Here is a 24,597-nt window from a genome sequence, read left to right as displayed (position 1 = left end):
AGGATTTGAGCTATTGGGAGAGGTTGAGCAGGCTGGGGCTGTTTTCTTTGGAATGTTAGAGGCTAAGGGGTGACCTTATAGAGGTTTATGAAATCATGAGGGGCATGGATAGGATAAACAGACAAAGTCTCTACCCTGGGGTGGGAGAGTCCAGAACTAGAGGACTTAGGTCTAGGGTGACAGGGGAAAGATATAAAAGGGACTAAGAGGCAACATTTTCATGCAGAGGGTGATGCATATATGGAATGAACTGCAACATGAAGTGGTGGAGACTGGTACAATTACAACATTTAAAAGGCCTCTGGATGAGTATATGAAAAGGAAGGGTTTGGAGGGACATCGGACCAGTGTTGGCAAATGAGACAAGATTAGGTTGGAATATCTGTTTGGACTGAAGGGTCTGTCTCTGTGCTGTACATCTCTATGACTTCAAAACTGATTACCTTGATTATTTTTAACTTCTGCAAGAAAAGTGCTCAGAGCGCTTTAGTTGGTCTCCAGAACATTGAGCTCATTGTCAGTTTCCAGAAATTGATAGCTGGTATCTTAATTTTGTTTGAGGATTCTCTGGTTAACAAAACAGAAATTTTATCCTGTATCAATTTTTGAGGTGATTTGAAACAGAGTATTCGTTCATTGTTTGGATTTGGTTTGAATTTGTTTTGGTTCGTTAAAATATGAAGTTTTAAAGTTTACCCAAGAGAGTTCCTGTAGAAGCTGCTGCTGATTAACATCATGGAGTTGCCTGTTTAATTTTGCCATTTTGATTAAACTTTTTCTAAAAAAAAAACCTAATCTCAGAAGTCCAAGCAGATTTCCTGTTCGTCATTTCATACTTTTGGCATGTTTAGTTCTGCTTTTTTCTTCAACCAATGCAGGAAATACTGTCATTTCCCCAAACACTTGCAATAGCAGTATCTGCTATTTTGTGAGCACATGATTTTACATAATATTGTTGATGTTAGAACATAGAACAATACAGCGTAGAACAGGCCCTTCGGCCCTCAATGTTGCGCCGACCTGTGAACTATTCTCAGCTCGTCCCCTTACACTATCCCATCATCATCCATGTGCTTATCCAAGGCTTGTTTAAATCTCCCTAATGTGGCTGAGTTGACTACATTGGCAGGTAGGGCATTCCATGCCCTTATCACACTCTGTGTAAAGAACCTGTCTCTAACATCTGTCTTAAACCTATCACTCCTCAATTTGTAGTTATGCCCCCTCGTACAAGCTGATGTCATCTTCCTAGGAAAAAGACTTTCACTGTCTTCCCTATCTAATCCTCTGATCATCTTCTATGTCTCTACCAAACCTCCTCTTAGCCGCCTTTCCAATGAGAACAGACCCAAGTCTCTCAGCCTTTCCTCATAAGACCTTCCCTCCGAACCAGGCAACATCCTGGTAAATCAATGCTTCCTGAAATATGGCGATCAGAACTGTGCGCAATATTCCACAATGTGGCTGCAACTCGTGTCGTTGCAGCATAATATTGCGGCTCCGGAACTCAATCCCTCTACGAATGCCTTCTTGACAGCACTATCAACCTGGGTGGCAACTTTCAGGGATCTGTGTACATGGACTCCAAGATCCCTCTGCACATCCACACTGCCAAGAATCTTTCCATTGACCCAGTACTCTGCCTTCCTGTTATTCTTCCCAAAGTGCATCACCTCACATTTGACTGCATTAAACTCCATTTGCCACCTCTCAGCCCAATTCTGCAGTTTATCCAAGTCGCCCCCTTCATTGCAATGTATTCTGAGATCATGTGCACATAATGTACCTCTCTTTGCAAGTTTTATTTTAATTTTTTATTCACCTATGGGAGATGGATGTCGCCGATTGGGCTAACATTTATTACCCTTGAATTGTACTCGAAGGTCATGGTGAAATGATTTAATGAACTTCTGTAGGTAGACCCACAATGCCATTAAGAGGTAAATTCTGAGAATTTGACCCAACACTGAAAATGGAAATATGTTTTCAAGTCAGGATGGTGAGTGGATTGGAAGACAACATTGAGGTGATGTTATTCCTAAGTAGCTGCTGGTCTAGTCCTTTGAGGTGGAAATGGTTGTAGGTCCAGAAGATGTTATCTAAGGAACTTTGTTAAGTTTCTGCAGTATGTCTTGTAGATAGCAATTTTAATTCCATTTCACTTGTGAAGATGAGATGTATCAGGTCTAGGGCATGTTATAGTTATCCAATTTTGCATTTTTTCCTCTATCAACATCACAGGGTAATCCTAAACGAGAGTTGGTCAAATGCAGCACATTACTACTTTGCAATGCTCTAATCCAAGGAGTATTCTTCTGAATAACTTTGAAATGTTTCTATTTCTGAGTTTTTTTTTAACCTCAAAGTAGTCAGCCTAATGTCTGTTAATAATAAATCTTGGGCTATATTCTCAACAGGTCGGAACGAGGGTCATTGGACCCCGAAACATAAAATCTGCTTTCTTTTCACAAATGCTGCCAGACCAGCTGAAGTTTCAACAGTTTTTTTTGTGATCACTAGGATCATAAGAATTGGGAATATGCAAGATTATTTTTCTCAATATCTTAGATTCAAATTAATGCAACTATCAAAGATAAGAGGACAGCTTCAAGTTAACTGTTCAAAGCCAAGTGCGGTTTGATTTTGTCTCACTTTATCTCTCAGTTCATCCAGGTAGCAACACTTTTTCAGCTCTGATCACCAGCATCTGCAGTCCTCATTTTCTCCTGCATTATGATATGGCACTCTCTACAATGTGTACAATTTGCAGTGCCCTTCACTTGTGCGAAGCCAGCTATGTCAGCAAATCCTCCTGCCTGGGATGCAGCACCATGGAATCTCATCGCAAGGAAACATGAAGCAGTGTGATCTCTAACAGCTGAAAACAAAATCCGCTGGAGATCACAGCGGGTCAGACAGCATCCATGGAGAGAGAGAGAGAGCAAGATAATGTTTTGAGTCTAGATGACTCTTCATCAGAGCTGAGAAAAAATGGCAGCGTTTATGCAATGTGTTGGGGGGTGGTGGTGGGGAGAGATGTTAGGTGGGTGAGGAGGGTGGTGTGCTGGGGAGAAAGGATGTTGACACTCTAGCAAACTATCTCCGTAACAGTCTTGATATATCTGTGGGAGAGTTCCTGGTGGAAACTTAGAAGCAACCAGTGATTTGCATATAAAAAAAGAACAGTTGCCACTGGGCCACCAACTCCTTCAAGTTGCACATCCATCAATTACAGAGATTTGTGACTGTGCCCTGGGACATTGGCATTCTGCAGTGATGCTGTGAAATGGCATCAAGGACGATAGACTCTGGGCCTCCTGTAGCACCTACACATCATGAAGGGACTTTCAGCTGCAGCATCTTTATCCAGAGGCTATTTGGCTGATGCAAGAAGTTGCTGCTGGTTCTGGACTTGCTGACACATTGGTTCCTCCATGGAGCCATTGGTCATGATGAACCTGTGTGGGGAATGTCAGAAACAAATATGTCCTTGTTAATGTGAGCAGTTTGGCATATGACATTGTGGCTGAAAATGTGTTGCTGGTTATAGCACAGCAGGTTAGGCAGCATCCAAGGAACAGGAAATTCGACGTTTCGGGCCAGAGCCCTTGACATTGTGGACCTTGATGTGTGCAGCACAAGCCATTTCAAATATAGAGGGAGATTATAATTGTGACAGGATAAATTAATTCACTTAATGATTCAAGTCACCATTTGGAAATCCAGAATGCTGTGACTATAGTATCCTGCCATCTGCAGCTCCCTGTTTGACTATAACACAACCTAAAGACTACAAAAGACACACTGCAGAATATTTAATTTACATTTATTGCTTTAAAAACCAAAATAATTCATTTTCAAAAACAAACCAGAACAAATGCTGCTTTTATGCATACTGTCTATAGTTTACCAAAAATGCAAAACCACCTTTGGACCGTTATGGTCAATAACCGTTATTTTCAGTTTGTCTGTGTAGGCTTAACCACAGAATATTCACTCTGTCTCCTTTACTTATGCACTGACAGAACGTGATGTCCATTATGAATGAATGTCTGAGGGCAAATGCTATCTGCACCTGAACTTTTGACCAAATTTAAGTCCAATTCAATTTACTAGCACAAGCAAACATTTAGTTCAATTGAATGCAATAATAGTAACTTTGTCTTTTAGTCTTGTTGAGTTTTGTTTGCTACTTGTTTTTTTTTGAAAGCATACTTGTCTTGGGGTGTATGTTTGAAGTAATGATTTTTCTGTATTTCTAGAAAAGAAATTGTGTTTTGTACTTGGCTTTTGATTTTAATGGCACTCATGATCTCCTGTTCATTGCTGAATTCTTCATATCTTAATACACATCACACAGAGGCCCTGTTTATTTCCTTTATTGGTCATCAAAAAAATTCCACAAGTTAAAGAAGAGCAGGAGAGTTCACCCAGTGTATTGTGCAACATTTATGCATCATGTGAGATGACAAATCGGTGACCTGACTATCTATTTAATTGCTCTTTCTGGATCTTGCTGTGCTTGAATTGGTTACTGCATTTCCTACATTACGACAGAGACTATGCTTCATAAATTGCTCATCATTGTAAAACATGTTATGACATCCTCTGTTGTGACAGACTACACTGTGCAAGTTGTTTTCTTGATTTTATTTCTGAATCTTCGTCACCTAAATGAGGTTAATATTAACTATAAATTAGGTAGATATTTTGATAGTAAACATCAGAAATTTTGTATCTTTCAAGGCTACTTGAGGCTCATTACAGTGGTTTTTAATTTGTCAGTACGTGAACTGGTTGAGCAGTTTGCTGGACAATAGGTGGCAGACTGGCATAGGATTAGGGCATTCATATTTGTCACTGAACATCTTTTCAACAATTATTAAATATATACTAATGTAGCAAAGTGTTAGTATGCTTTAATCATTGCCACCTTTGATTCCTCCTTTTAATCTACATATCTGACAGACTAACAATTATTAGTACAGTAGTTAAAAGTGGTACATTATTTTGTGTTGAACTTGATCCTGTACTGAAAACATTTGTGTGCTACCTATTATGGTCGACAACATTTTCTGAATGAAGTGATGAGTATTATGGGATAGTTTGTTCAGAAATCAGAGATTACAAAGTGGTTCGCAATGCTCTGGGTTTTTTTCAGAAAAGCATTTTCAAAAAGTTGTTGGCAAGGTGGTCACCTTTTCTGGAGATTTGAGTATTTTTTTGCTGGTAGTTCAAAGACAAGATATCCAACTGAGAATCTGTAACCTTTCAATATTAATCCTAAGACATAAAGATGGAAATGCAGAATTTCAACAATGTTTAGACAAATACTGTACAGTCTTGATGTTTCATTAAGTTCTGCTTCATCACAGCTTGAGACAAAGAATTTAAGTTTTTTGTTCCAGGGCTTGCTCATAGATTCATAGATTGTTTACAACACAGAAGATGTTATTTAATCCATCAGGTCTATGCCTGATATCTGTAAGTTAGAGTCAGCTGGTCTTTCTCCTTGCCCATTTACCAGTTCCATTTTGAAGCTGCACTTGAACATGCCTCTGCTGTATCCTCAGGTGCTGCATTCCAGATACCAACAGCTGCATTTTTAAGAAGAAATATTTTCCTCCTGTTACCTTTGTGTGATTTTGTCCATCACTTTAAAAAGGAGCCTCTGGTTTTTGGGCATTCTGCCAATAGGAGTAGTTTTTCCCTATTAACTCTGTTTAGATACCCCATAATTTTGCAAATAAAGATTCCTGTTCAGGAGTTGCATATTATCAAAATAAGTGGGCGTGAACTCTAAGTCTTCAAGTAGATTATTAAGTTGCAATTTTGTTACATTCATATGTAGAGAGGAAAAATGTATGATCCATGACATCCATCCTAAAGTGTATACTTGGAACTGAACACGTACTCAATTTGACGTTTATTATGGTTGATCATAACTTTATTTTTGTACTTGCTGCCTCTTTATAAAGCTGGCATCACCTATGCCTTATGCTTTCATCACCCACCCTGCCATCGGTAATATTATCCTAAAGCAATACATTGCCATTCATTCACTTTTGTTTTCTTCATAGTTGGTATCTTGGAATATTTTTTGAAACTGGTCTCTAATATAACCACAGCATGATACACTCACATAGCTACTTTCAACTCATTGTGTACACACACAGCCATTGTAAACTTGACTTAAACCCTCATTACATTCCCTCTTATTCTGGACCCAACATATATCTTAAGACTCCTTACTCTAATATCATCTGTGTCACCCAACTTTTTGTTCACATTTTTTTTCCTTCTTGTTATCTTCAAGTTCACAACCCTAATCAAATTAGTTTAAACCTTCCTCAATAGACAAAATAAACCAACTCAAAAAGGATGTTTCCCATTTCTGTTCAGGTGCAAGCCTATAGAAAGCCCCAAGACTGGTTCTACTCTCCCAGGAATCTAAAACCCGTCATCCTATAGATCCAGCTATGTATTTGTCCTGTCCAATCCTGATATTGCTATACTCACTGGGGTGCGTGACAATGGGAGTAACCATTACTGTCTGTCAGGTCCTGCTTGTACATTCCTTTCCTAGCTTCCTAAAATCTGCCTTCGGAACGTCATATCTCTCTCTGCCAGTCGTTGGAACCATGGCAAATCACAGCTGCTGGTGGATCACTCTCTCTCCCCCTAAAATGCTTGGTACCCAAATTATTGAATTCTCCACACTACTGGTTTCCCAGTCTCCCTTCTGTGCAGATGTGCCATTGTGTAACTCATTTGATGATCCACCGCAATAATTAGAAAATGATGGATTGTCCAAATGCACACACTAAATCAAGGCTCCATTGTTCGTTCAAGCTAGTGTTGAAGGTACAATTGTATGGTCAGAAAAGAAAGAGCTTTCCCTGTACTGCAAGCAAAATCACTATGTAGGTTACCTGATTACTCATTTGCTGATGCATGCAAAATACGTGTGACATTTGCCTGTACATCAGCAATCACTGTATTTCAAAGAAACTATGCTTTTGATGGGATGGGTTAGCTCAGTTGGCTGGACAGGTGGTTTGTGATAGAGTGATGCCAACAGTGTGAGCTCAATTTCCATAATTGCTGAGGTCACCATGAAGGTGTTTCCTTCTCAACCTCCGCCTCTTGTCTGAGGTGTGGCGGCCCTCAGGTTAAACCACCACCAATTGTTTCTGTCAAATGAAAGAGCAGCCATGTGATTCACTGGGACTATAACAAATTTACCTTTGTTTATATAAATGTAAGTGCTGCTATTCTTCTAATGCCATTGGTCTGTGTCAAACTTGTGGCATATCATTTTATAAATTAATTTTGTGCATTATACGTAATTTCATTAATTCTGCTGTGGCTTCTACATTTTGGAAGGTTGTAAAAATAACTCTACTGTTTAGGAAAGAAGGGAAAAAAAACGCAGACCTGTTAGCCTGACGTCAACAGATGAAATACTAGAATCTATTATAGAGGATGTTATTACTAGATACTTTGAAAATAATTATTTGCTTGGACAGAATCCACATACATTTACGAAGTGGAAAACCTGAGAGATTTTTTGAGTGAGTTTCCAGTAAAGCTGATCAGGAGAAATCAATAGTTATGGTGTATTTGGATTTTCAGAAGAAATTTGATGGAAATCCACACAGGAGGTTAGTAAGCAAAATCAAAGTGCATGGGATGGGGGTAGTATATTAGCATGGACTGAGGATTGGTTAACAAACAGAAAGCAGAAAATAGGGGCAGCATAGTGGCTCAGTGGTTAGCCCTGCTGCCTCACAGCGCCAGGGACCCAGGTTCAATTTCTGCCTTGGGTGACTGTCTGTCTGTGTGGAGTTTGCACATTTTCCCTGTGTCCGCATGGGTTTCCTCTCGGTGGTCCAGTTTCCTCCCACAATCCAAAGATGTGCAGGTCAGGTGAATTGGCCATGCTAAATTGCCCATAGTGTTAGGTGCATTAGTCAAAGAGAAATGGGTCTGCGTCGGTTACTCTTCAGAGGGTCGGTATGGGCTTGTTGGGCCGAATGGCCTGTATCCACGCTGTAGATAATATAATCTAATCTAAAGATACACTAAATGAGCCATATGAACTTGTGAACAAAGAATAGGAGTAGGCCACTCAGTCCTTTGAGCCTCCTACTCCATGGCCATGACTGAATGTCTGAGCATCAATATGACCAGAGGGCAATTAAGGTTAATCCGCATTGCTGTCGTACTGAAGTCACATGTTGGCCAGACTAAGTAAAGATGGCAGTTATCTTCCCTAAAGGTCATCAGTGAGCTACGTATTTTTTTCCCAATAATCTGTTGTTATGGTCATCATTAGACTCTTAATTCAAGATTTTTATTGAATTAGTAAGGGTGAAGTTATCCACTTTTGTTGGAGGAATGAAGATACAGAGTATGTATTAAATGGTGTGCGATTGGTGTTGATGTCCAAAGGGGCTTAGGTATTTTTTGACACTGAAAGCTTACATACAAATGCAACAGCAGTGCTGGAGGCAAACAGTATTTCAGTTTCTATCATGAGAGGATTTGAGTACAAGAGCAAGGAGTGTTTGCTTCAGTTGTATAGAGCACTGGTGAGATCATGGAAAGGTTGTTATATATAGTTCTTGTCCCAATGTCTAAGCAAAGATATTCTTGCTACAGGGGGAGTTTAACCAGACTGATTTCTGGAATTGTGAGGCTGTCTTATGAGGAGTGACGGAGAAGTCTGAACTTGTATTCTCTGGTGTTTAGATGAACCTCAATGGAACCAATCTCATGGAATCTTATAAAATTCTTAATGGGATAGTCACAGAAAATGCAAAAAAGCTATTGCGTGTAGAACCAGAGTAACAAAGTTACAGATGGGTAAATATGATAGTAAAGAGGCATTTGGTATGCTTGCATTTATTAGTCAGTGCACTGAGTATAAAAACATAAGTATGTTATGTTCTGATTGGTCATTGCATTGAGTATCGGAGTTGTGAGGACATGTTGCAGCCATACAGAACATTGGTTAGGCCACTATTGGAATACTGCATGCAATTCTGGTCTCCCAGCTTTGGGAAAAATGTGTGAAACTCGAAAGGGTTCAGAAAAGATTTACAAGGATGTTGCCAGTGTTGGAGGGTTTGAGCTATGGCAAGAGGCTGAATAGATCCAGGTTATTTTCCTTGGAGTGTCCAAGGCTGAGGAGTCATTTTATAGAGGTCTATAAAATCATGAGGGGCATGGATAGGGTAAATAGGCAAGGTTGTTTTCCTGGGGTGGGAGAGTCGAAAACTAGAGGGCATAGGTTTAAGGTGAGGGGGAAAGTTTTAAAAGGGACCTCAGGAGCAACTTTTTCACACAGAGGGTGGTTCATGGAAGGAATGAACTCTAAGAGGAAGTAGTGGAAGCTGGTACAATAACAAAATTTAAAAGGCATCTGGATGGGTATATGAATAGGAAGGGTTTAGAGGAATATGGGCTAAATGCTGGATAATGGGACTAGATTTATTTAAGGTATCTGGTTGGCATGGACAAGTTGGAATGAAGGGTCAAAGAATGCGGTGCTGGAAAAACGCAGCAGATAAGGCAGCATCCGAGGAGCAGGAGAATCAACGTTTTGAGCACAAGTTCTTCATCAGGAATGAGATTGATGAAGAGCGTCTGCTCGAAATGTTGATTCTCCTGCTCCCCGGATGCTGCCTAATCTGCTGTGCTTTTCCAGCACCACACTCTTCAACTCTGGTCTCCAGCATCTGCAGTCCTCATTTTCTCAGAGTTGGACCGAAGGGTCTGTTGCCGTGATGACTCTTGAAAAAGAAGGTATGCCATGTAGAATTGAGATGAGGAGGATCATCTTCTCTCAGGATCTTTGTAAGTCTTAACTTGAAGACTCTGAAAGTATATCAAGCTCAGGACAGAGCTTGATATACTTCATGACCTGGAATGACAGCACAGGTTTGAGTGGTTAGATAGCCAATTTGTCACTCCCCTGTGTATAACATTTTTACTGTTAGTAAATATACAACAGAACTCTTATTAATGTTTCACCTTAAAAAAAAGTAACCTTTCATATGCTTGCTTTCTTGCTAAAGTGCTGTCATAACTCTCAGGTTTGTAAATTACAAATTTCTTGGGATTTGATTTTTAAACCATTTATTTCTGTGGCAAATACAACCGAACAAAATCATTCTTGCACATTACAGAGTTAAGACTATTTAGATAAAGTTACCCTTGGGTGTGTGTGGGAGTACTATCATAGAGATCTAGAGAATTGTTATGGTCTGTAAAGAATATGTTGCTTACTATGTATTATAACATTAGTTTCTCTAGGAAAAGACATTCTCAGCAGATTCCTTTCTTGAAAAAAGTAAATATTTCTAGCACGAATGTTTTGAAAGGATCCCAGGAGGTAGATACAATAATAAACCCATTGGGTTGAAAGCAAAATAGTCAAAAATCGCAACTGAAAGCTTGGTATTCTGTTGGAAATTTAATGGGTTGAAAGGGTAGTTGGAAGTTTTATTAAGTGGACTGACTACAAAAAACAATCAGATTCTTCCTTTGTTTCCAATATGAAGCCATTAAAATTGTTTATAGTCGCAACATTTCTGGAACCCAGTTGTACTAATACACGGGATGGCAAAGGAAGACAACGTACAGAATTAAATTGCAGTACATTTTTAAAATCCCTTTCATGGGAATTTACATTATCCACATCATTTTTTGGGTTTAAACTACAAAAACAGATGAGAATGAAAAGTGAAGTTTGATAAACAAAAAACAATTTCTCCTGAACCACTCCCGTGTCATACTAGGTTGATTACTGTGCATTCTTTGATATCTCTCCTCGTCTCCATTTCCTGTTATTCAGAATTGCCACGTAGGTGAATTTCCAAGCCAATCATTTGGCAGAGTAGCACCCAAAGTGAGATTACAAAGGTGTTATCCAAAAATTACATGTGTAGGAATATCAGAATTCTGGGAAATTTGTGGTTCGTGTGTGAAGCAGAGTTTAATGATGTTACGTGTCACATGTTACAGAGACGGATTTGAAACATCTTGTTCCCTCCTGAGCTTCAACAACCAACATACGCTAATGAGTGTGCAAACAATTCCCTCAACTCCAGACTAAATAGGAAGTTCCAACATTAGCTGTACTTTGTTTGTCTCTTGGGTATAAACAGAAAATAAGGGTCATGCGTTATGGGTCATAACAAATAATGTCTTTAAATGCTTTGAGGGAAATGATTTTTAAGATTTGTTCTTCATAAAAAGGAATGGCTAATGTTAAGCCTTTTATATAAACCAAGTGTTTGTCATGGCCGAGATCTCTCAATTACATTTAGTTGGGTATTCCAGAATTTTGGACAATGAATTAACAGTGATTCGTGTAACAGTCATCGTGCTGCCCTGACCTGGGAATCAATTTTAAATAAATTTATTTAAACAGAACAAATCATGGTAAAATCCTAGAAGGCTCCGAGAGACTTGAGAACTTGATTCTGATTTTGTATAGTTTCAACAAATTCCGAGAAGTGGGATATTTAATCAGAATAACTTGGTGGTGTGTGTTCAATAGTGTTGTGTTTTCATGATGCTGGTTCAATGTGCTTACAAATAAAATTCAAATTCATTAAAAACAGGCAACTTTTTTGTTACTTCACTAACCTCATAATAAAACAGTAAAAAAAAATCAATGGCACGTTAGCAATATCTGCTTTGTAACACCCCTGTGTTATATAACATACCTCACAGAAACATTTGTGACATTCAGGGCACCACAATCTTTTTAGATTAGATTCTCTGCAGTGTGGAAACAGGCCATTCAGACCAACAAGTCCACACCGACCCTCTGAAGAGTAATCCACCCAGACCCATTGCCTACATTTACTCCTGACTAAGGCATCTAACATTATGGGCAATTTAGCATGGCCAATTCGCCTGATCTGCACATCTTTGGACTGTGGGAGGAACTGGAGCACCCGGAAAAAACCCACGCAGAGACTGGGAGAATGTGCAATCTCCACACAGTCAATAGAGGTTGTAATCAAACTCTGGTCCCTGGCACTGTGAGGCAGCAGTGCTAGCCACTGAGCTGTCCAAAATTATGAAGTGAAACAGGGGTGGCTTGGTGGCTCAGTGTTTAGCACTGCTGCCTCACAGCACTAGGGTCCCAGGTTTGATTCCAGCCTCAGGCACTGTCCGGGTGCTCCGGTTTCCTCCCACAGTCCAAAAATGTGCAGGCCAGGTGAATTGGCCATGCTAAATTGCCCATAGTGTTAGGTGCATTAATCATAGGGAAAATGGGTCTGGATGGGTTACACCCTGGAGGGTCAGTGTGGACTGGTTGGGCCGAATGGCCTGTTTCCACACTGTAGGGAATCTAATCATATCCAAAAATAATCACCAGAATGGAAATACTATTACGTAGATGCTTAGACTTTGTTCAAAAGGGATATTATCAGATATAGTCAGGAATTCAATTTCATAGAATCAATGAGTTATATACCATGGAAACAGACCGTTTTGATTTAACTCATCCATGCCAAACGGGTATCCTAAATTAATTTAGTCCTATTTGCCAGCATTTGGCCCATCTTTGAAACCCTTCCCATTCATGTACCCACCCAGATGCCTTTTAAATGCTTTAATTGTGCCAGCCTGCCCAACTTCATCTGGTAGCTTGTTCCCTACAAGCACCACCCTCTGCGTGAAAAAGTTGCCTCTTAGGTCCCTTTTAAATCTTTCCCCTCTGAACTTAAACCTATGTTATCTAGTTTTAGACACCCCTACTTTGGGGGGAAAAAACCTTGGTGAGTCACCCTATCCATGCCTGTCATGATTTTATAAACCTTTTATAAGGTCACCCCTCCACCTCCAACAGTCCAGGGACAATAACCTCAGCTTATTCAGCCTCTCTATAGCTCAAACAGTTCAACCCTGGCAACATACTTGTAAATCTCTTCTGAATCATTTCAAATTTAACAACATCTTTTCTGTAGCAGGGAGATCAAAATTGAATGCAGTGTTCTAAAAGTGGCCTAACCCAATGTCCTCTACCTGCTGTAACATGACATTGCAACTCCTATACACAATGCACTGACCTATAAGGGCAAGCGTACCAAATGCAGTCTTCTCTACTCTGTCTACCTGTGATTCCATTTTCAAGGAACTATGAACCTGTACCCAATATCGCTGTAGTGGTTGGAAATTGGCTAGCTAGGTGGATCTCATAGAATGAGTTCCCTGATTGGACCTGGTTGACTGGCCTAATCAGGAAATCTTGGCTGACAGGCATTAATAGTGTCGAGAGTGTGGTGCTGGGAAAGCACAGCAGTTCTGGCTGTATCCGAGGAGCAGGAAAATTAATGTTTTGGACATATGCCCTTCATCAGGAGTGAGGCGTGTGGGCCGGGGTGGGGGTGCTGAGAGATAAATGGGAGGGGGTGGAGCTGGAGGAAAACTAGCTAAGAATGGGATAGGTAGATGAAGGTGGGACAGAAGATGATGGGTAGAAGAGGAGGGTGGAACGGATAGATAGGAAGGACGATGGATAGGTCAAGTGGCCATTGCCAAGTTGGAAGGGTGGGACTGCGATAAGGTGGGTATAGGGGAATGAGGAATCCTAATTGATCCTGTGTGGTTGCAGGGTCCCAAGTGGAAGATGAGGCATTCTTCCTCCTCTGGGTGGTTAGGGTTTTTGTGATGGAGGAAGCCCAGGACCTGCGTGCCCTAGGTGGAAATGAGAGTGTTCAGCCACAGGGCATTGGGGTTGGTTGGTGCGGGTGTCCCAGAGATGTTCTCTGAAATGATCTGCAAGTAGGCATCCTGTCTCCACAATGTAGAGGAGACCACAATGTGCAACGGATAAAGTTGATGACATTTGTGGAAGTAAATTTCTGCCAGATGTGGAAGTATCCTTTGGGGGGCCTTGGATGGAAGTGAGGGGGGAGGTGTGAGCACAGGGTTTGCACTTCTTGGGGTGGCAGGGCAGGGTGCTAGGAGTGCGGTGTGGGCTGCTAGAGGGTGTGGATCTTCAAAGTTTGTGAGAAGACTTGTAGCTCGGGTGCTCGTTGTTGTGGTTCTGTTCGCCGAGCTGGGAATTTGTGTTGCAGGCGTTTCATCCCCTGTCTAGGTATTTCCCTGACGAGGGAGTTTGCAGAGGGAATGGTCTCTCTGAAATGCTGATAGGGGTGGAGGAAGGATGTATAGCCCTGGTGGTGGGGTCTGTTTGTAGGTGACTGAAGAGAATGATGCGATGGAAAGAGAGATTGATAGGGTGGAAGGTGACCATGGGATTCTGTCCTTGTTGCATTGGAAGGGGAGAGGTTCAAGGGTGGAGGTACAGGAAGTGGAGGAAATGCTCTGGAGGGCACCATCAACCAGGTGGGAAGGGATGTTGCAGTCTTGGAAGCAGGAAGCCATCTGGGATGTTCTATGGCGGAATTGGTCTTCCTGGAAACTGATGCAATGGATGAATTGGGAATAAGGGTTGGTATTTTTACAGGAGGCGGATTGGGAGGAGTTGTACTCAAGGTAGCTGTGGGAGGCGGTGGGTTTGTAGGTGATGTGTGAGATTAGTCGGTTGCCGGAGATTGAGATGGAGAGATCCAGAAAGGGGAGGGAGGTATCTGAGATGGTCCAGATGAACTTGAGGTCTGGGTGCAAGGTGTTCGTGAAGTTGATGAACTGTCCGATCTCCTCGTGGGTGCACCAATTCTTAACCACCCAATGCCTGGAGGAAGAATGCCTCATCTTCTACCTTGGGACACTGCAACCACACGGAATTCATGTGGATTTCACCAGTTTCCCCCTTTCTCCTCCCCCAGCTTATTCCCAGACGCAACCTTCCAACTCTGCATTGCCCTCTTCACCTGTCCATTGTCTTCCCTATCGATCCGCTCCACCCTCATCTCCTATCTATCACTTTCTCCCCATCTTCATCTACCCATCTTTTTAGCTACCTTCCCCCAACCCCCTCCCATTTATCTCTCAGCTCTCTTCCACCCCCTAGCACACAAGCCTCGTTCCTGATGAGGGACTTATGCCCGAAACGTTGATTCTCGTGCCCACGGATGCTGCCTGACCTGCTGTGCTTTTCCAGCACCGTACACTTGACTCTGATCTCCAGCATCTGCATTCCCACTTTCTCCTGACAGATACAAACAGGAATACCAAGAGTTCTGCACACTCTAGGAGCTGGTTCTGTGCTATCTGCGTCAGAGTCATGTACTATATATATGTAAATAAAGGGTGACTTGATGGGATACCAGCCTTCGTGGAGTTATTTCAGTCTCTTTGTTCAGCAACACTACCAGGACCCTACCAGTAAGTGTATCACTTCTGATCAATCTTGATAATGGTCATTACATGCTAGAATGCCAGTCATAATGGCCTTTGCCATGCTTCTGCTACTCTTCTTTGTAATACAGCTATATCTGTAATTCTACTCAGCAGAAACTACTGTCATCCTATACCCTACAAGCCAACATTCATTGGAATAATATCACCAATCCTCCATTTAGCATAGATCAAAATGAGAACATACATTGATAAGACTGAACAATGAGTTTGTTCCAAGCAATATGGTAAGTGAATGTTTTAACCAGAAGGTAAAAACAATGACTGCAGATGCTGGAAACCAGAGTTTAGATTAGAGTGGTGCTAGAAAAGCATAGCCGTTCAGGCAGCATCCGAGGAGCAGTAAAATCCACGTTTCGGGCAAAAGCCCTTCATCAGGAATACAGGCAGAGAGCCTGAAGGGTAGAAAGATAAATGAGAGGACGGTAGGGGTGGGGAGAAAGTAGCATAGAGTACCTGGGAGTTGCAGTGAGAGAGGGACTCCCTGAGATTAACCAGAAACTCCCTGTTTTAACCAGAACACAATCATCCACTGCAAAGACTTTGATTCATTTGCCTTATTTTTATTTGAACGTTGTAGGGATGAGAATATGTTAATTTTATGCAATTTTATTTAATTGGACTCTGTTCAAAAGAATTTTCCAAAGTAAACCACCCTTCGTTTCTGGCATTTTTTGGATTATCCGATATTAGCTGGCCTGTTTCTAGTTCTGTTTCCATTGCCGTGCTGTGCAATGCAAAATGTGCTAAAGTGCAGATGGGTACCGCCACAGTTTCCTCACCCAAACCCAAGTGCAAATTGTAAACCATGATAATTAAGCGAAAGGCATTCTTTATTCAGCATGCTTAGCGTCAAACAGTTCTATGCCTTAAATCAATTGCTAGCACTGAATGAAGAACATTTCTATCCAAGAGAGTTCATAATGTTGCAGCACTTTTATGCATCAATCTTACAATATATTTTGCAATTCTGCAGAGACCAGATATGTTCACATTCTCTGTTCAAAAAGTATAAGGTGACACATTCAATTTCACAAGGAATGCTGTTTGATTAAGAAGTTAGGGAAGTTGTTCTGGGATTCAGGTCTCTATTTCTGATGAAGGGCTTTTGTCCGAAACATTGATTTTCTTGCTCCTCAGATGCTGCCTGACCTGCTATGCTTTTCCAGCACCACTCTAATCTAGACTTTGGTTTTAAGCATCTGCAGTCCTTGTTTTTACCAAGTTGTTCTGTGATGTGTACTCAGTGTAAGTTAATGGAGGATGCTTGAAAGAATTGACAATAACCAACACTCTAGATTTCTGGACTGAACTGAGCATTTGATGTTTGAAGTTCTGCCAGTTTTAAATTAGTGGACTGACTTTAGTAGTGAGCATCATGTTTCCAAAGGCTGGAAAATTCATATTTATTAAACCAAAACTTAACTTAAATATAAGATTTATTGCATCTGCCATTGAGATTCCTTTATCTTTTCCAAGAAGCAAGGACAATATTCTTGGAAAAACTTAAAGAATGTTACTTGAAGTGCAACATTTGAGGTCCTTGGATTCATTAAGTGGAAGCACCAGACTGGTTTAAATGCAACATCCAAAACATTTATAAGTTCCTGGATAAAGTGCATAACACATACTGATCTTACATATCTAACAATAACTTACCAGCAAGAAGCACCATATATATAATTGTGTAAAACAAAAAAGCACAGGCCAAACTTGGAGAGATAAAAAGTTGTCTTGAAAATAAAGCTACTCGGCATCGAAAAAAAAATTACCTGAAGGTCGATGTGAAGGTCTGTGATCTCTCAATTAAATAAATAAAACGGGGTGGTACCTACCTTCTGAGCAAAATGCAATCCGCTGCAAACAAGTACCCATGAGATTCTTTCTCATTGGACAGTGGACTTCAGCAATTCCTTCAATTAAAGATCCTCACTGTGTAATGATATCGCTGAGTTGCTTCCATCTCTATCAAAATCACAAAAGCCTTAAAACAGCTTTTGATGGGCGAGGTGGGAGCTGATGACATCCTACCCAATGAGTTCAGCAATAAAGGGGCTCTCATGACCAGGGCACTCACTAGTCTCTTCTCCCTAATCTGGATTCTGCGCACAATATGTCAAGACTTAAAATACCTCCGCAACTCATCTCTCCAAATGGAATGACACTTCTTTCAACGTCTGGAAAAATTCCAGCAAGCTTTTCCCTTACTTGGATTGTCACTCCTTGCATTGAATCTGTAGACCAGAATCTCTGGCTGGCTTGCTTGCAGGTGGGAAAACAGCAAATGTGAACTTATGCAGCATGTCACATTCAAGAAAGTCCCATGAAAAGAATAAGGACCTTAATTAGTGCTCTTGATTTAACTAAGGCTTTTGGCACTAAACTGTAAAGGTCTTTCATATATAAATATCGGTGTCCGAAGGATGATGTGCCATCTGGCATGATGGCTATATTGCTGCAAGGCTGTGTTTTGTCTTGAACTCTCTTTCCCATCTTGTCACCAATGACGTGCCAATACACAGTCAAAGATCTTGCTGGGCTGTACACACTCAATTCAAGACAGAGGGCATCCTCTTCAACAAACAAAGGCCCAGAGTTGGTACAAAGGTTAATCAAGAGCTACTGAGTCAATGAACTCATGTTTGCAGGCTACTACATTCTCATAGCACATACTCCAGTGAACATTTTGTGTTTTTTTTTGTTGATTATTTCACCAGTCTGGCAATATGTTTAAACACAGAGATCTTATATGAATCTTTTTCTGGCTATGTGCACAAAGATACAGAAGCTTTAAAATAGGGTGGCACGGTGGCTCAATGGTTAATACTGCTGCCTCACAGCACCAGGGTCCCAGGTTCAATTCCAGCCTTTGGCAACTGTCTGTGTGCAAACTCAACATTCTCCCCGTGTCTGCGTGGATTTCCTCCCACTGTCCAAAGATGTGCAGGTCAGGTGAGTTGGCCATGCTAAATTGCCCATAGTGTTAGGTGCATTAGTCAGAAGGAAGTGGGTCTGGTTGGGTAACTCTTCGGAGGGTCAGTGTGGACTGGTTGGGCTGAAGGGCCTGTTTCTACGCTGTACAGAATCTAATCTAATCACAGCCCTCAGTTCATTACAGAGGTTTTGGAAAGCTCCAAATATACAATACTGTGTGACAAAGTAAGCGTCACCTAGCAAAAGCAAGCCTTTGGAAAGAGCATGGTATTTATATTGAACCAAAGATCAGTGTGTGTCAAACAGTGGTTCTTACATTGCTTCATTATGGTCAATCTACTAGTATTTCATAAAGCTAATAAAACCATTCCAGCTTCACTGTCTGAGATCTGTTTGCCCCATCAAATGTCAGGACAAATTCCCAAAATAAAGGTTCTTCGAACGTGCAGCATACTTGGTTTGTATGTATAGTTGTCGGAACTCAGCTTTGCTGGGTGGTCATGTGGTTCACACAGAAGATTGCTAAATATTAAACAAGTGGTGTACAGCCTGTGAACCTTGTGAATCTGCACCACAAGATGTCCCAAACTTGGATATAAAGATAACGGGAAAGCTGATTTACAAGTTGAATCTCAGGAACTGGTGGGGGAAGAAAGCAATCATAGTGCCTTCCATTTTTTACAACACATTCAATTGGTGTGTTTTGTAACTATTTTATATAGTTCTTTACTCCCACAATTAAACCGATGTTGTTTTTGCAGTATAAGGTGGTATACATACAAGTTCAAGTGCAGTATGTAAGACATTGCTGGATAAGTAGTAAAACCAATTGATGAATTTGATGAATGGGCTGGCTTGATTTTAAGTGCAGGATGCTCAGAAAATAGGCAGGCTTTAATGTAGTCCAGGCATATGTACACTGCTTCACCATTACTGCCGAACAAGCCGCCTCCAGTTGTTAGTTTTTTTTCATCAGAATAAGCAGATGGGATGCAATTGACTAGAATATCCACAAATTAAAATATTAAAATGGAATATTTTATTTCACTTTTTCTCATGCTAATTGGCAATGGCTACATAAAGTTTCTAATGTTATTCAGTGCAGGCAAAAAATAATGATGTCCAACATTGGAAATCTGAAATGCAAAAAAGAAAATGCTGGGAATACAAAGCTCAATCAAAATGAAGGATCGCTCATAAATATTAATATATTTTATATTTCTGAAGATGCTGACATGTACATTTTTACACTTTTTAATTTTTCACACTTTTCCCCATTTTTGGGAGGATGCTTGTGCTTTCTTATTTATTGTCAAATTTTTGTATCAGTAAGAACTTTTGCAACCCTGCCCTCCTTGAGTCACCAGAATGTACCCAATGTAGACTTTCCCTCCAGTTTTTTGTTTTTCATTGTGCTCTCTTTCACTCAGTACTACTTAACAGTGCCATGCCTTAAATTGACTCACTGTTGTGGAAAAGCCACAAGACAATTCCACAGTATGACGAGTCCTCTAGTACAGTTTGCCATTCCACAATAGTGTGCCTTCTTTTCTTAAAACAAAAAAAAGTTGAGTAGTTGCTTTTGAATATAGTTTGAGTTTTTATTGTCTTGTTTGGGGAGGACATTCTCAATATAATGTATTTATTTTCACAATTCTGTATTGGTATTTGGTTCAAGCTGTTCAGTGTAAACTCATTCAGTCTGTACAAAATAGCTAATAACGCAACTTGCATTGAAGTGAGTGCACAATGAATTAGGGCAGACTTTTGAAAGCAAGTGCCAAATTGCTATCTCTGCCCATCTTGCATTACATTCCAAAATCAACTTATACCCCATATACAAAGGAACAGCAAGTGATTATTAGTGCATTTACAAAGCAGTCATTCAAAGCGTGCCAGCAGGAATCATGGTACAATCCAAACATTAGCAATCTTTATTTAGACTTAAAATACTCTCTACCTGAATGCTATCAGGATCTATCTTCAGAGATAAGTCGTCTTCATGCCAAACTTCCAAAACTTGATACAGCTGCCCATTTATTTCTCAGTTTTGTAACATCTCTGATTACACAGACACATATTTTATGGTTGTAGAGTAGAGTTTATGCTGAGATGCTGACATATGAGTATGGGCAGAAATTGTACTTGTTGAGTGTGAATGCTGCTATAAAAACACAAAGGGGGTAGAGTGTTTGGTGTGTGATTTAGCAATAAATGAACATTTTCAATTTTTTCCCACTGAAATGTCAGATTTCCTGGCAGAATCCTTGCCCAAAATAATTCACTTTTAAAAGGTGATTCCATTTCTATCATGATGATGGAAAACTTTCTGATTTTTTTCCCCCTGAGATGGCATGAGGACAGCATTTGGATTGGAGCTGGTACAAAGGACAACCTCCCCATCCTTCTGTTCATAATGTGTACTCTGCACACACTGAGGATTGGATGAGACTTGGTACCAGAAGCTTCTGCTGAAAACAAATGGGACCTTCAATTTGTTTCATTTGCAAACAAGTACTACCAAATTGCAAGTGGCAGGAGCTGACAAGGTGACTTGAACACTCACTCTTATGTTTCAGACCTTTTTCAGCCTCTCAAAAACTGACACTAGCAACATCATTCAATTTACAGGGCAAAGCTGTGTGAAGTAGGTGAATGATGCCTTGTTTACTAATGTAAGGAATTTGCATTGCATTCCATGACAGCAGTTCAATTGTGTCAAGAGTAAAGAAAAAACCAAACTGTAACTGGTGCAATGACTTTTTGTCCCTTGTGATTATTTCTGATAATCCTTGCTTTAGGACACCACCTCACAAACGCTGGCTGTCGGTCATTGGGTCACATCTGCTACCCCTACCATTATTCCCCACCCCCCATCCCTGTCCCCAGTTTCCATCAAGGCCAGGCAATTTTCTTTCTCATTCAAAGATCTCTAATTAATTGAGTTGGAAATGTTTTATTTTCCAAAAATGCTTTCCACTTTGAGGAGATGTTGCAGGACTAGAAATCCACATATGATATATTAGCCCACTTTCAGAAAGCACCAAATTTTAGTCTTTGTTTCTGCCTGGAATCTCCTGTTAAAATTGTAATGTGACTGCCCTAAAAGCTCCAACAGAGACAGCATTTAACAGAGTCTCCAAAGTAAAATTTGCTATACACCCACTTACCCAGTCTACGTTTGAACTGGAAACCTCCAATTACAATGTTAACAGTGTATCTTTTAAAATCTCTTTGTTGATCCTTCTTTTGCTCTTTGTTTGGGAGTGAAGTGAGTTTCTGAATGCACAACTTTGTTATCACTAAGATTGGCTATTTCGTCTCTGTAATAGCGTTTGATTCCACCTCACCTCAGCCTACTCAAAGCTGGATCGCTTGCTTCTGTTACTTTTGGGTTTGACTGTTCCAATGGCCGGCCTCCCATGTTTTGCTCTTCATAAACTTAAACATTATAAACTGCTGTCAGCATTTGCCCCTGCGCGTCTTGACCTATCAAGGCTCCAAGTAAACCAATGTTCTGTTTCAAAAATCAAATCCTTCTCAGAACAGAAGAACTCTGAGTAGGAATAGGCTATTCAGCCTCTCGAACCTGCTCCACCAATGACAGTGATCCTGGTTGACCTCATCTTGGCCTTACCTCTATTTTTCTGTCTAATCCTCATAACATTTTAACTTGTTTCTCATAAAAAAATTTGAATACTTCCTACTTAAATTTATGTGGTGTTCCATCAATCACTGCATTCCGCACTATTGAATTCCATAGATTCACAACTCTTTGAAATAAGCACTTCCTCCGCATCTTAGTGTTAGGCTGAAGGCTGGCACATCTAAAACTATGTCCTCTTTTTCTAGATTGCCTCACAGGGGGACATATCTGCTCCATGATTACTTGGTTAATCCCCTTTAGCATCTTGTGTATCTTAATTAGCTTCCCTCTCATTCTGATAAAATTTAACAAGCATAGGCCTAAATGGCTGTATAGGATCATAACTACCTATTTCTGTAATCTCCTCGAAGCATACAACCTGACAATATTAGTACTCTTCAAACCTGGCCTTTTGAGAATCTCTCATTAGCAGCTGTGTGAAGGCCCGAAGGACTGGAATTGCCTCTCTGCCTTTCTTCCATCATTTTTGACACTCTTTAAAATCTACAACTTTGGCCAAGCTTTTGGTCTTAATATCTCTTCTGACCATCAAACTTATTTGGTAATGTGCCAATGAAGTTCTTTGGGAAATTTAGTTACGTTGTACAGGCAGTCTTTGGATTGTAAATGGTTTCTTTTTGGAGACTATTTGCGAGTCAAGTTGTACATAAGTTGGAGCACATTGCGGGACAATATAAAGGAGCATTCGTAAATAGTGGAAGTATTGTATGTCAGGTCTGTAAACTTACATCCCTGTATGAAATTGTGTTCCTAAGTATATGTGTTTGTAAGTTGGATGTTCGTAAATCAGGAAACGCCTGTAATTATTACACACTGTTGCATGTGCGTAGAGAATTGCAGACTGTGTCCTTACATTACTGGTATTTGTTTACTGTATATGCTATAAATTAATACCATCCTTGCACCCTAGATGTGGAATATACAAGCTGCTTGGTTACATTGCTCTCAGTGTATGATTTTAAGTGATACACTCATTTTGATGACCATCTTTCCAGGAAACATGCTGTCAGTCTGAAAAAAGCCACTTAGAATTTCTAAAAGAAAAACAGGAAATTCTATGATTATATAGCAGTTGTAAAGAAAAATGGGTTGTTTTTAATTCCTATGTATTTTATCAGAATTGATAAGGGAAATAAACAGTTGTTAGGTTTTTATTGAAACCGTGTTGATGCTTTTGTTTGTTCATCTAACTGACAACGTTGAAATAATTAAAATTCAGAGGACCATTTTTAATTGTTTGGTATAATTTCGTACATATGAGCCGTGGCTCAGTTGTTTGCATTTTTGCCACTGACTCCTAAGCTCCCGGGTTCTGATTCTGCTTTCAGACTTGAACACAAAATCAAAGCTGACTCTCCTGTGCAACTCTAAAGAATTATTGCAAACTCAGAGCCCCTTCTGTCTGTAGATTTAAATATATGCCATCTCTTTATTTTGAAGAGAGTTGTGGGAGTTATCCAATGTTATCCAATATTGTGTATTGTCCAATATTATCCCTCAATCAGGAGCATCAAAATGGATGATCTGGTCCTTTGCTCAGTGCTGTTAATGGGAGCTTGCAGAGCGCAAATTCTGCCTTTCCTAAATTACAGCAGTGGCTGCACTTAAATGAAGTACTTCATTGGCAGTGAAACACTCAGGGTTGTGCAAAGCACTGTTTAAACATCAGCCAACACAGACAGTAGGTGGTTAAAAATTGAGTGACTGTGATCATCTCAGCTTATCCTTATGTGCAGCAAACTGGCCTGATGCAATTTTCAGGTGCGTTTTGCAAATCAGACAACAACTCGTTCTTCTCAGTTATATTAGATGTAGATAGCCCAATTGGTTATTGATTGAGTGGGACTACTGCATGTAAACCTCTTCTATAAATAGAGTGCAACTGGCCTGTTCCCTATGCTCAATACCTCTAAGGGTATACTGTCTCTTGTCATCTGAATTGACAGAGATTGATTTTTCTACCTTCACAGAATTATATGGCTTAGGTTTTTGACATTGACTTTGGCTCATAGTATGACATCGCAGAGGAAGGCCATTTGGTCCTTTGTGTATATGCCAGCTCTCTCAGCCTTATTACCACACCTTTTCCCTACAACCATACAATTTTTCTTTTCAGATAATTATCTGATTGATTTTTGAAGGGCTTGTTTGAATCCAGCTCCATGCTCTCAGGCAGGGAATTAACCATTTTCAGTGTAAAAATGGTTTTCTAATGCCACAATAAACTGAAACTAGTGTCTTCAGGTTTCTCCCTATCTATTCTGTAAAGGCTCTTCATTATTTTGAACATTTATATCAAATATTAGTGTTTGAATTTCCTTCTCTAATGAGAATAGCCTCACATTTCCCAGTACAGATACATGTAACTGAAGCTCCTCTTCCCTGAAATTATCATGAATTTTTCTGCACACTCTCACGGCTTCACATTTTCCTTAAAATGTGGTCTTTGAATTGTACACATTTCACTTGAGGCTGAACCAGAATTTTATAAAAGTTTGCCATAAACTCTTTGCTTTAGCAACTTATTGCTATTTCTGAAGCCCAATACCCTGGTCTGTCATATTAACCACCCTTCCACCTTCAACATTTAGAACATAGAACAGTACAGCACAGAACAGGCCCTTCAGCCCACGATGTTGTGCTGA

The 24,597-nt window shown here is 40.2% G+C and overlaps 1 protein-coding gene across 4 annotated transcripts in view; it reads left to right on the top strand.

The window, feature by feature from the left end:
* cyth1b (cytohesin 1b) overlaps nt 1-24,597 on the top strand; it is a 234,285-nt gene that overhangs the window by 76,569 nt on the left and 133,119 nt on the right. Inside the window, exon 1 of one of the 4 annotated variants that reach the window (XM_060844854.1) lies at nt 22,645-22,666. The exons of the other annotated variants lie outside the window; for them this stretch is intronic. Within the exon in view, the coding sequence (XP_060700837.1) occupies nt 22,660-22,666 (7 nt within the window). The 5' untranslated portion in view covers nt 22,645-22,659. Of the gene's footprint in view, nt 1-22,644; nt 22,667-24,597 lie in introns of those variants that run through there. 4 annotated transcript variants of the gene reach the window in all.

Source organism: Hemiscyllium ocellatum, chromosome 25, assembly GCF_020745735.1.
Source record: "Hemiscyllium ocellatum isolate sHemOce1 chromosome 25, sHemOce1.pat.X.cur, whole genome shotgun sequence".
NCBI lineage: Eukaryota > Metazoa > Chordata > Chondrichthyes > Orectolobiformes > Hemiscylliidae > Hemiscyllium > Hemiscyllium ocellatum.
The sequence above is the reverse complement of the archived record's forward strand: the minus strand, read 5'-3'. Positions and strand labels throughout refer to the sequence as shown.